Source organism: Phyllopteryx taeniolatus, chromosome 6, assembly GCF_024500385.1.
Source record: "Phyllopteryx taeniolatus isolate TA_2022b chromosome 6, UOR_Ptae_1.2, whole genome shotgun sequence".
NCBI lineage: Eukaryota > Metazoa > Chordata > Actinopteri > Syngnathiformes > Syngnathidae > Phyllopteryx > Phyllopteryx taeniolatus.
The window spans coordinates 20,058,286-20,075,075 of record NC_084507.1 but is presented as its reverse complement, the minus strand read 5'-3'; the positions used below and the strand labels follow the sequence as shown (position 1 = coordinate 20,075,075).

The window sequence follows — 16,790 nt, the reverse complement described above, 5'->3', positions numbered from 1 at the left end:
AGATAATTGAAACTGAGTAAAAGTATCGTTACTTCTTAACAGCTGAAGCGGTACCGTTACTTCATAACAGCTGAAGCGGCGATAGTGTTTTTTCTGGTGTCGTCAACTCCTGTGACTCCAAAGCAGGTCCAGAGCGCACAGGCGGAACCTCAGGCCGATGCGCTTTCGCATATTAGTCTGCCACGGAGTAATATTTAGAAATTACATCTGTGTCTGGATGGTTGATGTGTGGAATGGATCTAGTTGCCAGCGTTCAAGGAGTATGAAACAGCCGCTGATAACGATAACGACAGCGCCCGCCCCCCCAAGAAAAACTCATCGGATCTGTACAATTCACGTAAAAGGCCTATTTTTAATTCAAAAAGCTGAATTTCACCAAAATGTTCCTCGCTTGCAATGTTACAACTATAGACTGTCAATCGGAACCTTCAGAAAAGTACATTAAATCCAGTCCACCAAGAGGAGCATACAATGTAGAATCTAGACAATTAGAAATAAAAATCAAAACAAAACAAAATAAATCCTCCAGCAGATTTAAAATCACAGGACGTTTATTTTTTTCATCAAAAGGGAGAAACAAAAAAACTAAAGAGCACATCCTCATGTTAGAGGAGCGAACAAGTGAGCAAGGAGGGGACAACATGGTGTTAAATACAGCTGCTCATTCCAAAGAGCTTCTATCACATGAGCCAACAAGAATAATAAGCTTTGTAGTCTACAGTGCCAGGCCAGAGATTGGACACACTGGGATCTGCTTCAGTCCACATTTTCAGAGAGAGACACAGAGCAGAGACAAGAAACCTAAGGGGGAGATAGGAGGCAGAGAGGGTAGGCGAGCGGGGGTGACATGTCAGAGGTCATTTCAAGATTTTGAGGTTTTGGCCAGCAGCAAGAATTTTGGATTAAAAACGGATAAACCATGGCACTGTGTCTGTGTGTGTGGCTCTCTGGGGATCAAAATTAAAAATAAAGTGGTAGAGGGCCAAAGAAGAATGGCCATCTCATGGTGGAGACTAAGCTGGAATCTTGCGGTCGTGCGTTCAGGAGACATCTGGAAAGACGCAAAAAGACAGTAAGCAGTCATGTTAAATATGGACAAGGCGGCAAGAGGTGGGGTACATCCTGAACTGGCCGCCAGCCAACGCAGGGAACATATAAACAACCAGTCGCACACAAATTCACACCTATGGACAATTTAGTCTTCAATTAATCTATCATGCATGTTTTCAGAGTACCCGGAGAAAACCCATACAAGGACGGTGAGAACATGCAAACTCCACACAGGCGAGAAAAAAGATGTTTAACCAAAAAAAAATAATAGTTACAAAATTAACAAAAGTTTAAAGTATGTATAAATATTGAAACATTACCACCCCCAAAAAACAAGATTGTTTTTTGGAAATAATTTAAAAAAAATAATAAATTACCCCCAAAGGGCACAAACACACTTAAACTGCTTAAAACGTAAAAGTATTTAATGTAATAAAATATTAAAACATAGAATAACATAAAATGTATCTAATGTGCACCCAAAAAAGAATTTGCAAATATGAACAAGACAAATGCAGAATTATTAGTATTATTTTTTAAACCTCTAAATATAAAATCTCTAAAATAAACCCAAGTAACAAAAAAAAATAAAAGCAAAATACTATCCATAAATATAATGATAAAATGGGGGGTTGACTACTTACAACTAGCAGGCCGGGCGCCGTATCTTCGCATGATCTGATCTTGTGTGAATTTCACAAACGATTCGTATTGTTCTGTGGGAGGGAGGGAGGGAGGGAGGGAGGGAAGGGGGGAGAGAGAGCGCGAGATAGAGAGAGAGGGGGAGAGAGAGAGAAAAAGACCAATGGTTAGTTAAACTATCGATCAATCACTGGACTTTAGTGTCTTCAGCACCACAGGGTTACAAAAAATAGAATAAAGTACACCTGATTTCCAGTGTGAAAAGTGTACCATCATAATCATCATTGTTACCTGAGAGTTTTGTGTTAAGGATCTGTTCGTACTCCTCGCGGATCTTCTCCTCGTGATCTTTGAGCAAGCGCTCGCACAGGTAGCTCACCTGCTTGAGCGTGAACGAGGGCTGGTCTCGTCTCGAGGCGCCTGACAAAACAAAATCGTTTGAAAATTCAAAATTTCTGTAATATGACTCAGTCCGTCCACCAATGTGCATTACAATATGCCAACAAATTAAATTCAAACTTCTACATAACTAATGGCACCCGGGGACGTTGCATTGCTTTAAATTTGTGCAGCTTTTAAACGGAAAAAGATTAGGTGGTCGCGTAAATTATGAGGGCGCAAAACATGCATCTCACAATCCAACAGAGTATATACAGGTGTATATATATATATGTATGATATAAAGTGTTTCATTTTAGACAAAAGTTAAAACCATCAAGGACCTCTCGGGGGTATTCAAGGATTGGCCACTGACATAACATGACAGAAATAATGGGTGCCAACTTACTTCCCCCACCCCCCCCTCCACGCTGCGTTGCTTTAACGCGGCATGCTCCTCGTGTACAACCCCAATTCCAATGACGTTGGGACGTTGTCTTAAACAAATAAAAACAGAATACAATGATTTGCAAATCATGTTCAACCTATATTTAATTGAATACACGACAAAGACATTTAATGTTCAAGCTGATAAACTTTGTTTTTAGCAAAATCATTAACAGAATTTTATGGCTGCAACGCGTTCCAAAAAAAGCTGAGGCAGGTTCATGTTTACCACTGTGTTAAATCACCTTTTCTTTTAACAACATTCAATAAGCGTTTGGGAACTGAGGACACTAATTGTTGAAGCTTTGTATGTGGAATTCTTCCCCATTCTTGCTTGATGTACAGCTTCAGCTGTTCAACAGTCCGGGGTCTCCGTTGTCATATTTTACACTTTATAATGCGCCACACATTTTCAATGGGAGACAGGTCTGGACTGCAGGCAGGCCAGTCTAGTACCCACACTCTTTTACTACGAAGCCACGCTGTTGTAACATGTGCAGAATGTGGTTTGTCATTGTCTTGCTGAAATAAGCAGGGGGGTCCATGAAAAAATGTTTGCTTGGATGGCAGCATATGTTTCTCCAAAACCTGTATGCACCTTTCAGCATTAAATGGTGCCTTCACAGATGCGTAAGTTAGCCATGTCATTGGCACTAACACAGCCCCAGACCATCACAGATGCGGGCTTTTGAACTTTGCATCCATAACAGTGGTTCTTTTCCTCTTTGACACGACGTCCACAATTTTTAAAAACAATTTGAAATGGGGACTCGTCGGACCACAGAACACTTTTCCACTTGCATCAGTCCATATTAGATGAGGTCGGACCCAGAGAAGCCGGCGGAGTTTCTGGGTCTTGTTGATACATGGCTTTTGCTTTGCATAGTAGAGATTTAAGTTGCACTTACGGATGTAGCGTCAAACTGTATTTACTGACATTGGCTTTCTGAAGTGTTCCTGAGCCCATGTGGTGATATCCTTTACACATTGATGTCGGTTTTTGATGCAGTGCCGCCTGAGGGATCGAAGGTCACGGGCATTCAATGTTGGTTTTCGGCCTTGCCGCTTTCATGCAGTAATATCTCCAGATTCTCTGAACCTTTTGATGATTATGGACCGTAGATGATGAAATCCCGAAATTCCTTGCAATTGTACATTGAGGAACATTGTCCTTAAACTGTTTGACTAGTTTCTCACGCACTTGTTCACAAAGAGGTGAACCTTGCCCCATCTTTGCTTGTGAATGACTGAGCATTTCAGCGAAGCTCCTTTTATACCCAATCATGACACCCACCCGTTCCCAATTAGCCTGTTCACCTGTGGGATGTTCCAAACAGGTGTTTGATGAGCATTCCCCAACTTTCTCAGTCTTTTCTGCCACGTGTCCCAGCTTTTTTGGAACGTGTTGCAGCCATAAAATTCTAAGTTAACGATTATTTGCTAAAAACAATAAAGTTTGAACATTAAATATCTTGTCTTTGTAGTGTATTAAATTAAATATAGGTTGAACATGATTTGCAAATCTTTGCATTCTGTTTTTATTTATGTTTAACAACATCCAACTTCATTGGAATTTGGGTTGTACATTCTTCGGGTGACCGATCAAATTTGTGTTGAAGCATTTAGATGAGGTTCCCCACAACGTATTTCAGTTGTGCAGACTGCAAATAACTGTCGTTTGTCTGTGACAGCGCAAAATAGTCCCACACCGATGACGTGTTTTTTAACCGACAAGATTGGAAAAAAAACTTTATTGGCCGTCAGATAGTTACACTACTGTGCCACAAGACACGTGAGAAGGCTAAAAATTAATTATCTTTTGGATTCATACGCAACGGCAACGCAGAGTTAAATGTCTTGTGCAGAGCCGATCGATGACGTCGTCGATCGGATCGGCGAATGATGACATGAAAGCCGATCACCATAAAATGCTAATTATCGGCCGATACCGATCACACAGGCGTAAAGTCTACTGCTGATTACTAAATAGAAACCAGTAGAAACATTTTCTGGTGAAAGAAGAGTATACTTTCTTTTGATAGGTTTGGTGATTGTATGATGACAGATCAATATTCTGTGGGTATTGAAAGATCAGTCAAAATGTTCTAAAACAGGGTGTCAAACTCAAATTCACAGTGGGCCAAAATAAAAAAATTGGGACGTCACAGGCCAAACTCAATATTTAATGAAAAATCACTGTGCATGTTTCCCTTCTCTGCAGAAGTGTAGCGTTAAAGTTTATCATGACAAAGTTACATTTTGCTAAAACACTGAATCTGAAATAAACTAATATCGATCCATCCATTTTCCGAGCCGCTTCTCCTCACTAGGGTCGCGGGCGTGCTGGAGCCTATCCCAGCTGTCATCGGGCAGGAGGCGGGGTACACCCTGAACTGGTTGCCAGCCAATCGCATGGCACATAGAAACAAACAACCATTCGCACTCACAGTCATGCCTACGGGCAATTTAGAGTCTCCAATTAATGTATACACGAGAACTCAAATTTGCATTAAAAGGACGTCAGAGGTATTTGTTTGTTGTTTTGTATTTAAAAAGATAACATGAATTCTTCTGTCTCTCCGTCTTCTATTTTTCCATCTCCAACTACATTTCTTTTTGATGTAAATCTTTTTTCAAAGGCCAACAACAAAACAACCCAAAAAAAATAAGAATGTCCTTCAATAAAAATCCAAACTTCAAACGATTAACAGTCCCTGCCTAGAAAGGGCATTAAAAAAAACAACTATTCATTTATGTTATATTCTTTGTTACAGCCACATTGCTCCACACACAACAAACACGTCTGTCTTGTACTTTAGTGAACAGACAATCTGCCTCCCACCTGTCTTGGAAGTTAACAGTTTTCCATCTTTTGTTTGGCCATTTTTGGGGAGTGGAAGTATAAATTTGCTCGAGGAGACGGGTAGCATAATTGCCAACGACCACAACAGAAAGGGAAGGGGCGTTCGCCGGTTAAGACTGATGGGCCAACACACTAGCAAAGCATTCTGGGATTTGTAATATTAGTGCCGCATGTGCTATATACTGGAGGGCCAGCTCTAATACACATTTGATATCGTCTTGCGGGCCAAATATAATTGCATCATGGGCCAAATTCGACCCCCAGGCCTGAGTTTGACATATGTTCTAAAACATCTGGCATTGAATGAGTTAGAAGAAAAAAGAAAATAAATTGCAACATCTGTCCCAATTTTTATAAAATGCTGCAGTGAAATCAGGCATTCTAACCACAAAAAATAAAAAAATAAAAAACATTCCTGAGGGGTCAGATATAGACTGTATATACGCCGGGACGGGTGTCTTCTGCTACCTGGTGGGGAGCTGGGGGCGTGCAGGGATGAAGAGGGGCTGGCGGCGTAGGAGGGTCCGCAGGCCTCCGTCTGGTTGAAGGCCCCCTCCAGCTGCCGCCTCCTCTGGATCCTGCTGTACTCCTGGCGCAGGTTTTGGAAGATCTGCTCTGTAGCAACAAACAAAAAAACAAAATGTCAATTCTCTGACAGACTACATCTTTTCTCATTGTTGTCTTTTGAACAAAGCACCTGTGGACTCCATTGAGTCACTGATGTCATTACAAGCAGATGTAGAAATATTTTACAGTGAGAACACAAGAGTAATAAGAGATATCAGATCAACAATGGTCACACATTAATGTTGAGACAAAACTGCAGATTTACATATCAGTAATATTGTGTTGTCTTCAAAACGTTCAAAGTTCAGGGAAAGCTCCTGGAAAAACAAACAGGAAAGCATCTCATTGATAGCCCCCTTCACACTGCCTAGAAAAGCAGCTATTTACAAATTTTCCAGCTCTCTGTGTAGTAAAAAAACAAATGCAGGCTCAATTTGTTTTAATTTAAGGAAATGGTTAAATGTTATTGAATTTGGAGGATCTGTGTCAAGGTGCAACAATTAATAAAAAACAAATGAACAAATTCAACAACTATTTTGATAATTGATTAATCGTTTAGACCTTGTGTAACTTAAAATTGTCCAAATTCTCAGAATTGCAGCCTCTCATCAGTAAACATTTGATTTCTTTAGTCCTCAATGAAAGCAGACAGCGCCTTTTCTGCATAGTCAATTTAAAACGAGGTCCCATTTTTTAATAAAGCGATGGAAAATGTTATCAGATTCAGTCAATCAAAAAAAGAATTAAAATTATAATTAAAATCGATTAGTAAAATAATCGGTAGTTGCAGCCCTAGATCTCAAAAAGATTTTGCAGGATCCAAGTTTAAATATTTTTTCCAATCTTCCATGATCGATGAATTTTTTTAAAGAACAGGCTCTCAAAGTATTTCTCAATTGTGTTGGATTGTGTGCATTTTTTTCCCCGATTTTCCACAATTTCAATATGTATTTAAGGTACGTTTTGCAGGATCTTTGTGTAAAACTTTTCCCCAATTTTGTAGGATCCCTAGTAATTCTTTTACCTGTACTTTGTGGGATCTCCATTTTCATTTCAGTCTTCAACTGGAGCTCCATGTAAAACCGTTATCAATTTTGCAGGAGCCGTTTAAAACCTTTTCACAGAATGTCTGTAAAACTTATATTTGCAACGTCTGTTTAAAACTTTCCATTTTATGAATCAGTGTAAATCTGTATACACACACACACACACACAGCGGCTGAAATAAGTATTTAACAAGTATTTAACATTCATTTTTCTCACTAAATGTACTTCCAAAGGTGCAATTGACCTGAAGGTTTCAGCACAAGTTGGGAACCCAAGTAATCCATACATAAAGAAAGTAAAACAAATAAGATCAGAAATTAAGTTGTGTAAAAATGTGAAATGACACAGGGAAAAAGTATTGAACATGAAGAAAGGGAAGTACAAAAAGGCATGGAAAGCCAAGACAACACTTAAAATCTATCAATAATCAAACAGCAATCCAGCCCCTTGTCAGTGCAAATGAATATCATCTGGTTCAGTCCCAATTAATGGCCTACAAAAAGGTCTCATTGCTAGGGTGTGAGTCTGCTCTTACCCATCCCATGATGGGTAAGAGCAAAGAGCTGTCTCAATACCATCGCAAAGTAATTGTTGCAAAACATAACGATGGCATTCGTTAAAGGCGCATATTGAAGCTTCTGAAGGTTCCAGTGAGCACGGTTGCAGCCATAAAACATAAGTTGAAAGCAGACTTTACGCCAATCTGATGAGCCTCATTGTATCGGCCGATCTTTAGTATTTTATGCTCATCGGCTTTAACGTCACAATTTGCCGATCCGATCAATGACTCCACAAAAGACATTTACTCCGCGTCACCATCGTGTAAAGTATATATGAATCCAAAAGCTAGTTTATTTTTAGCCTTGTCGGCGGTGTGGGACAGACAACACGCCTGAGACAGACAACACGTAATGCGTGGATCAGACTACAAGGCAAATTTGGTCTTTCACGATTGCACTGTCAGACTACTGCAATAAAATCTTTTATTTCGATACCACCGCATCCAGTTTTTTACGATCATTGGGCTTTATCATGTCAACTCAAACGCAACCGGATACACGTTACCATGTCGACGACAACAGAGTGGATCGCGCAGACTGTATTAGAAGAACAAATTATTGATTTCATCGTACAGTCGTCTTTTGCTATATCGCTTTTTGTGGGTTCAGTGCATTGCAGATTTTTTTGTTGCAGTGACATTCGCAGCTTTTATTCGCGATATGGCGAAATTTTGCTGTGATTATTTTTCCTCACAGACTGTTACTGCTGACTTGCGTAGCAAAAAAAGTGCATGCCAGGAGGAAAGCATGCTACTAAGACAGATTGTCTGCATGATGGTTTTATTTAGATAGATAGATAGATAGATAGATAGATAGATAGAGAGAGAGAGAGAGAGGTCTGTGTAAAACTTTCAATTATGGCTCAATCTCTGTGTAGAGCCTTTATATTTTTCAGGCTGCGTGTGTGAAATGGGTTCAAACGACTGGATCTCAACAAAAACAGCAACCCCTCATTTATCTTGGGCGGAGGTCTCCAAGCTAGGCAACAGCTGCTGACAGGCAAAAGGAAGCATTTGTGGGAGTAACATGTACTACAACAAGTTGCATGACTAGTTACTATTGTAACATACAAGAAGATTTAAAAAAATATATATAAAATAAAAATAAAAAAGTTAAGATGTGTCCGCACATGTTTCACTGCACCCTCATTAGTTGTAGCAAGTGAACTTCAGGTTGTTGCTTGGTAACAACGGCCAGGCTGAGCAATCACAGACACTTCCTTCCGGGAGTTAGGGGGAAACATGGCAAAAAGTTAGAGTTTAAAGGCTCGGACGGAGGGAGGGGGGGGAGTGAGTGAGTGAGTGAAAGTGGGGTCCACTGAGGCATATGATGGCTCCGTTCAAATTCCAGTAAATCAACTAAAGGCCATCTTTTGCTTCGAGTGCTGCACTGTTTTTGTAGCAACGCCACATTCCAGGAAACTGATATTTGTCAGAAAAAAAGTGCAACAGAAATGGAAAAGGCATGGTAAAATTGTGGCGTTTGTTGACTAGCGTCTGGTTTATTTTTACACCTGACATAGCATTCCAGAACACTGGCAAATTCTGCATCATAGAAGGTGCAAAGGAATGCTGGGTTGTTAACGTTTTAGCGGGGTACAATTTTTTCCTACCAGCTTTTCTGGTGATGTTCGTACTATTAGCTACATGTTATCATTAGCATTCCAAGACACTAAGAAATTTCTGCCTCAGAAAGAGTGCAATCGAACAGGTTTTTTTCATTTGAGAGGGGTAAAATTTTTCCATATGCTCAGGGCTACATATCATTCCAGAAAAAAGGGAAATTTGCATCAGAAAGTGTGATAGAAACATTTTATAGAAGGGTGAAATTGTGCCGTTTGTCAGCTAGCATCACCTGTCATTTTCACATTACTAATTGACAACATGCCACCTACTACATGCTATGGTTAACATTCTAGAAAACAGAAAATTCTGTTTTAGAAAAGCTGCAACAGAACACTGTGGTTTTTAACTTTTTAGCTAGCGTCTCTGGTCATTTTCAGGCTATACACGAGCAATATGACAGTGGCTACATACAACTGTTAACATTCCAAGAAAGACATTTCTCTTTCAAAAAAAGGGCAATGGAACGCTTATTTTTCCCTGCATGGTATTATTGTGAAGTGTGTTGGCTACCGCCTCCTGGGATTTTCACGCTAGTTATTAGTATTATGCTATCAGTTACATGCTTTTAACGTTACCATTGGATTGGTAAGATTACTGTACAGTAGGGCACAATTTGTTTTGTTGCTCATATTGTACTGTACAGCCAGATTCTATCATATGTCAAAATATTTCATTTCCTGTTTTATGGTTTGGAGTTCGACTTTAGATGTTCCACTTTATATTAATTATTACTCTACAAAATATTAGGGCTGCAACTAACTATTTTGATAATCGATTCATGTACCTATTATTCAATGAATTGATGAATCAGGGTTTAAAAAACAAACTTACATTTCCATCCCTTTATTCAAAAACAGGATATACCAAATTTAATTGACAGAGAAAATGCACAAACAAACTGATGATTCAGTTACTGGTTTGGTCCGTAAAATCCGTCGGGGTGGGGGGCAAACAAAACAAAAATGTTGACCATTGTTTTCCGTACAAAAAGGTTGTTTGCAAATGTCTTATTTTGATGAAACAAATAAGTCTTTTTTATAATTATCAATAGTTACTGCTTTATTGTTATTATAAATATAATTAATCCTAAGTGTTGAGAGGCTTAAATTCCTAGGAATGGGACAATTTTAAGTCAAGGTCTCAAAATGATTAATCGATTATCAAAAAGGTTATTGATTAATCTGATAATAGATTAGAAAAAAACATTTTAAAATAAATTTTAAAAAAGACTAGCAAAGTATTGGAACGGCAAGGTCAATTCCTTTGGGTTTCCGATCAAAAGATCAATATGAGACAAAAGTTCAGAATTCCAGCTTTTGTTTCATGGTATTTACAACTCAGGACAGAGAACCTTTTGTTTGAACCCACCCACTTTTCAAGTGAGCAAAGGTATTGTAACATGTAACTGATGGGTGTTTCTAGTTGCTCAGGTGTTGCCTTTTAGATTGATTGTTTAAACAGATAGTGGTTGTTTTCGGCTTTGGGTTTCACCTGAGAAAAGGTCTTAGACTGGCCAAGTCAATCAATGGACCTTAACCCAATGGAGCATTCATTTTACTTCCTCAAGAGGAGACTGAAGGGAGAAACCCCCAGAAACAAACAAGAAATGAAATAGGCTGCAGAAAAGCATTTCAAATGAAGAATGCGACAGTCTGGTGAAGTCAATGGGTTGACCCGGCTGAGGGTGTACTGTTCCACAGCCAAGACGAAAACCACACTACTCCTCCAGAACCCCTGAATAGACCTTGCCAGCGAGGCTGAGGAGTATGATCCCCCGATAGTTGGAACACACCCTCAGGTCCGCCTTCTTAAAAAGGGGGACCACCACCCCGGTCTGCCAATCGAGAGGCACTTTCCCCAATGTCAATGCCATGTTGCAGAGGCGTGTCAACCAGGACAGCCCTACAACATCCAGAGCCTTAAGGAACTGCAGGTGGATCTCACCCACCCGTGGGGCCCTGCCACCGAAGAGCTTTTTAAACCACCTTGGTGACCTCAACCCCAGTGATCAGAGAGGCCACCTCAAGAGCCCCTAGACTGCTTCCTCATGGGAAGACGTGTCGGTGGAATTCAGGAGGTCTTAAAAGTAGTCGCGTTTTTGGAATGCACGAGGTTGCAGGAGTACTGGCAGAAAACCCCCACAGGAACAGGGAGAATATGGAAACTACACAGGAAGGGCAGAGCCCGGATTCAAACCCCAAACTTCAGAACTGTGCGGCAGATGTTCTAATCACCCACCGTGCCGCCTAAAACCTAAACGTATACAATGTAAAAAATTGCTTTAGCTATATAAAGGGAAAACTGCAAGAAGAACACTGAACATATTTTGTCTTCCTGGTATATCTTACTGGCTCAAAGTAAGTATATTATCAAACGATGTCCACCATTTTGTAGGTACAAAATTCTAATCCGTGGAGATTTGCATGAAACTCAAGAAACTCTTCCAGGGAAAGATATAAATGTCTAACTGGAATGACACTTCTCCCTGAGCGGAAATACATGATGTATTTGTCAGAAAACAGCTGTGTCTGTGTGTGTGTGTGTGTGTGTGTACGCGCTCAACTAGCATGCCGTGCAATAGATAAGCACCACTCCCTGTGTCGGCCTACAAGCATGTGCTCAGCCAGGTCCCACTTTGGCAGTTTGAAACCATACGGCTTTCTGTCATTAGTAAGAGAACGAGAGAAGGGGGTTAACCGCCGAAAAGGAACTTTACATTGACGCATCCCTTTTCCTGATTATGCAAACTAGTAGATGCAATGATAATCCAACAAAGGGCAGGCGTTAAGTCACATTGTGAAGCGGGTCGCATCCCACGACACACGATAATTTCACATCGTTGGGCATAGTTTGAATTTGAGCGATTCCGGTCCAGATTCCGGTTCCTTATTTCGATTATTTTAAGGGGCTGGGTCAAAAAGTTTAAATAGTGTGTCCAAATTATGAACAGCCATTTTCTTAGCAGCCCGCAGCATAGACTAAAATGAACATTTGACTCAGGGTTCTTTATAACCAGTATACCCATCTAACCTATGAACTAAAAGGCAATGTGTGTGGAACTAACCCAATAGACTTAATATTTATGTTTCAGCTAAAACTTAAATATAGCATTGTTAAAATCGTTATTTGGGACTGTTTTATCACGTCAAATGGTTTATATGTGAAAGTTTTAACGTGACTTCCTGTTTTAAAGCTTCTATAGCCTTTTATTTTGAAGGGTACGCACTGCAACTCAGCATTTTGGCACAAAAGTAGCTTCATACTTTTTTTTTTAATGGATTAACCAAATGCTATAAAACGATTCCTTTCCTTACCCACCGATGAGGCACAAGGTTAGTGTTTATGATACTGTGAGACAATGTTTATGTGAATTCTGTCCCAATTCATTGTGATGTAATGTTGCTACAGTGAAATTTTAGCTAAATGTTAAGCTTTTTTTCCCCGTTATCTGCGCTTACGTTGGTTTGAAGACTAAAGTAAACACTAAAAACCATCAGTGCAAAAGTGCAACCAACAGTTTACCTTATTAGCCATCTCAATGTTGGCATAGCCGTATTTTATTATTTCACTCACCCAATTGACAGAGTTGACTTCACTGAAGCAGTGTAGGCTGAGGCTCGGACCGCGTCAGACGCTAAACATCGTGAAAGCCTCCTTTGCACAATATAATCTTAATCCAAGTGTTGCACTGAGGCGACTGGTCATTAATTTTAAAGTTAAGACACTTTTGTTCACCGCCGCCGTTGGGCACAAGCTCGTCTTTGTGTGCATTTTTTCTTGGTTTTCGTCGCTTCTGCGTTGGTTTTCCCCACTCTATTCGGGGTCGGCGGACTAGGCATCGAAACTGGGAACCGAAATATTTAAATTTGAATGACTGGGCGAACCTGAACGTAAGACCCGGGTCCAATCGGTTCTCGATTCTCGATGCCCAACTCTACTCACGCCACACATTGTTGACTTGGAAGAATATTCAAATATTTGGATGTGTGGTTTATAAAGAATTTATAGTGACAACAGTTTAAACTTTGTTCTTGAGATTTCATCTTATTACAGTGGTCAGTTGACATGCACTTTTCCATTTCAAGGTGGCTTTCATTTATGTGCAGTTCCCTTACTTCCGATACGTTCCGACTATTTCATTAACATGTTCGAAAACGTACAAATTTTTTCAACTGCACTGAGAATTTATAAATTTTAGGGTTCTTTAGGGGTCCTGAACGCAATGCCCCAAAAGTCAAATCAATCGTGCCCCCTTGAAAGTAAAAAAATATATATTACCCCAACACGAGTTTCACCGATCAACACAAAATTAGCTGGACATTGCCTGACATTTAAAAAAGGGTAATTTTGGTTTGAAGTAGCCATTATGAGCAAATTCCAGGGCTGGTATTTTGACTAACTTCTACAAGAGAAATTGCTGAAATGTGGCCCAATCAGAATCAGGCATCCTTAACAGGTGGGTGAGAGGGTCCCCTCCACGCCATCCTAAAAAGGGCAGTGGAGCATAGTGTCAAAACGATGACTGCTTCGAGGATTGGCAATGAAAAGGTGATGAGAGGGCCCGTTAAAGAAAAAGTTTCACTGAGCAACATGAAATCCGGTGGAAATGTTCATAACAGGACGCATGATAAAGTCTCAAGAACTCATGCCCGAAATTGAACAGTAAGCTGTTGGCCAGTTTGGTTTGAAGCAGTCGTTTTGTGCAAATTCCAGGCCTCATATTACCCCAACCAGGGATTTCACCCAGACTGATGGTACATTGAATGACAGTATTTTATGTCAACGCCATCTGATGTTGGTAAGGCATAGCATCAAAGTTTGGTGACAATGACGGGGAGTCGCCATGAAAAGGTGATGCAAGTGCCCATCAAAACAAGATCAGGTGGACATATACCAATATAACAGGATGCATGAAAGTCTCTAGGAACCATGTACGGAACTTTTTGGTTTGAAGCAAATCTGATACGATTGGCAATTTGAATTCTAGGGCTCGTACTTTGGCAAACCCTTACTAAGGAATTAGCTCATATGAGCACCAATCAGAACCACATATCCTAGACAAATGGTTAATGCTCAAGTGTAAAGTTTTTTTTTTTTTTATGTGGGCGGAGCATGTCGTTACAGTTTGATGATCATTTGAGGCTACCTGGAAAGTTAGAAATAATTAGCCCCTGACACCAGTTTTGCCAATTGATTGTCTATCATAACGGGGCGCACGACAAAGTCCCAATGGCCCATGCCAGAAGCTAACGCTTACAAGGGAATTCGCCCAAATGCACCCCAATTGGAAGCAGGTATCCTGGAGAGATGGGCAAAGCTTTTTTTTGCGTTTACCATTTAACATGGGCGGAGTATGGAATCAACGTTGGATGACCATTTCGAGGATTCGCCATGGTGATGCGAGGGCCCGTCCGTTGCTGCTCGTGGCTTTAATTCTCATTTCTGCAGCTCAGTTTGTCAAAGAGGAGGGCGAGAGTGAACGCGGAGGCATTAAGGAAATGAACAATGCCCTCCCACCCTCAGGAGGAAAGGAATAATGGCACCCCCCACCTCAAGCCAAGACGATTGTGCCAGTTTCTAATTAGCGGCCTGCAATGATGATGAGCCTGCTACCATTTGTGCAACCTTTACCTGCCATTTTGTAACATCTTACAGGACGACACACTAGTTTAACATCACGGCTAGGGAAGGAGGACGCGATGTTCACATGAATAAGTGTATTTTTCAACTTCGAAATCAGCATTTGAAGCGAACATAACAAATTTGCTTTCATATTGACGCATTTTACAGTTTAGGCCACTAGTGATATATTTAAATGAACATATGAGGATATATAGGTCATAAATCAACAATAACTTAGCGACGACATTCCCCTTCGCGGATGTTAGCCAAGCGAAGCGTTAGCCTCCAACCCCCATTCAAGCTAACCACTCCACCCAAACCCCCCTTCCCTCCCATGAAACCCACCCCAGAAAAGGCAACAAAAAAGATAATGAATTCGGATTAAACCGTACCTGGCGTCAGTCTGTTCTCGCCCGCCACGCTTTGCGACGACACGGAGTGCGTCGGGCCGTCGACGGCGGCGCGGAGGTTGTTGCATCTTTGCGGGGACGGAGTGCCGGGAGTCCCCGGTAGGGGGTTGCACCGTCTCCGCTTGGGAGACTGGGGACTGAGGAGGGCCTCGAACTCCATCGAGCGCTTTAGCGTCGCCCCGCAGGCCATCTTCGGCGGAAGAAATTGGACGTAAAACCAACAGACACGAGATGTAGTGTTTATGCCGGTGGCGGGCGTCCTTTTCCGGGCTTCGAGGTGGCTTTTTCTTTTCCTCGGAGAACCAGAAGCGAAGTGATCTTACTGAATTTTTAAAACGTCACAATGGCGGAGCGTACCAAATGGACGACAGAGGGCGGGGGGACTTGTCGTATTGTAGCAACTTCTTTCTTACTGCCCGCTCTAATTTACAGCGTATATTTGATCAATGCGTGTTGATACATTTATTATTACCATTCTGAAAAATAGAAATTTCATTATGACCTTAGGTGCTGTTTTCATTACATTATTTTATAAACACCCCCCTGCGATTAGCGTAATGGTTGAAGTCGAACTATTTAGACGGTTTCTGGTGAAGGTGGTCAGGTAAATGGCAGTGGCTACATACAACTGTTAACATTCCAAGAAAGACATTTCTCTTTAAAAAAAAAAAAAAAGGGCAATGGAACACTTTTATTTTTCCCTGCATGGTATTATTGTGAAGTTTGTTGGCTACCGCCTCCTGGGTTTTTCACGCTAGTTATTAGTATTATGCTATCAGTTACATGCTTTTAACGTTACCATTGGATTGGTAAGATTACTGTACAGTATGTCACAATTTGTTTTGTTGCTCATATTGTACTGTACAGCCAGATTCTTTCATATGTCAAAATATTTCATTTCCTGTTTTATGGTTTGGAGTTCGACTTTAGATGTTCCACTTTATATTAAGTATTACTCTACAAAATATTAGGGCTGCAACTAACTTTTTTGATAATCGATTCATGTACCAATTATTCAATTAATTGATGAATCAGGGTTTAAAAAACAAACTTACATTTCCATCCCTTTATTCAAAAACAGGACATACCAAATTTAATTGACAGAGAAAATGCACAAACAAACTGATGATTCAGTTACTGGTTTGGTCCGTAAAATCCGTTGGGGTGGGGGGCAAACAAAACAAAACAAAAACGCAAAAATGTTGACCATTGTTTTCCCTACAAAGGTCAGGTAAATGGCAGCTAACATAAACTAAACGTCAAACATATGACGTCAAATGTATGGGAGCCTTAAGAATCCCTTGAGGTGCCCTGTTGGCTCTGTTTCCATATTGACAACAGATTTATAGGTTTTTGTTCAGGAACAGTGACATGTTTACATTCTTCCCTTTTATTGCCCTTCTTCTCTGAGTTACTAACTGTCCCGCATCAGAGAAAATCCTTTCTGCAGGTACCGATGTTACCATTAGTCCCAGCTGTTTCTTTGCAATCTTGCTCAGACATGGAAATGTTGGCTCATTCATTTTCCAGTGGAAATTCGAGTAAATTGCTGGACGACAGAAGAGAAACTGCAGTATCG

General features: G+C 40.6%; 1 protein-coding gene across 1 annotated transcript; it reads right to left on the bottom strand.

Moving 5' to 3' along the window:
* Positions 1–533: 533 nt before the first annotated feature.
* Positions 534–15,557, bottom strand: akirin1 (akirin 1). Its single transcript, XM_061777247.1, has 5 exons — positions 15,194–15,557; positions 5,849–5,995; positions 1,984–2,112; positions 1,695–1,766; positions 534–1,051 (listed from the first exon to the last, which is right to left on the bottom strand). Exons 1-5 carry the CDS (start codon positions 15,399–15,401, stop codon positions 1,041–1,043), a joined length of 567 nt encoding a protein of 188 aa, XP_061633231.1. The 5' UTR covers positions 15,402–15,557; the 3' UTR covers positions 534–1,040.
* Positions 15,558–16,790: the final 1,233 nt, after the last annotated feature.

What these genes read in the sequence shown, in the direction of transcription:
- akirin1 (XM_061777247.1), bottom strand. Translation starts at nt 15,401, where the DNA reads ATGGCCTGCGGGGCGACGCTAAAGCGCTCGATGGAGTTCGAGGCCCTC. An exon ending in CGAGAACAGACTGACGCCAG is followed by an intron (nt 5,996 to 15,193) that starts GTACGGTTTAAT and finishes TTGTTGCTACAG; the next exon opens with AGCAGATCTTCCAAAACCTG. An exon ending in CCTTAACACAAAACTCTCAG is followed by an intron (nt 1,767 to 1,983) that starts GTAACAATGATG and finishes TCCCTCCCACAG; the next exon opens with AACAATACGAATCGTTTGTG.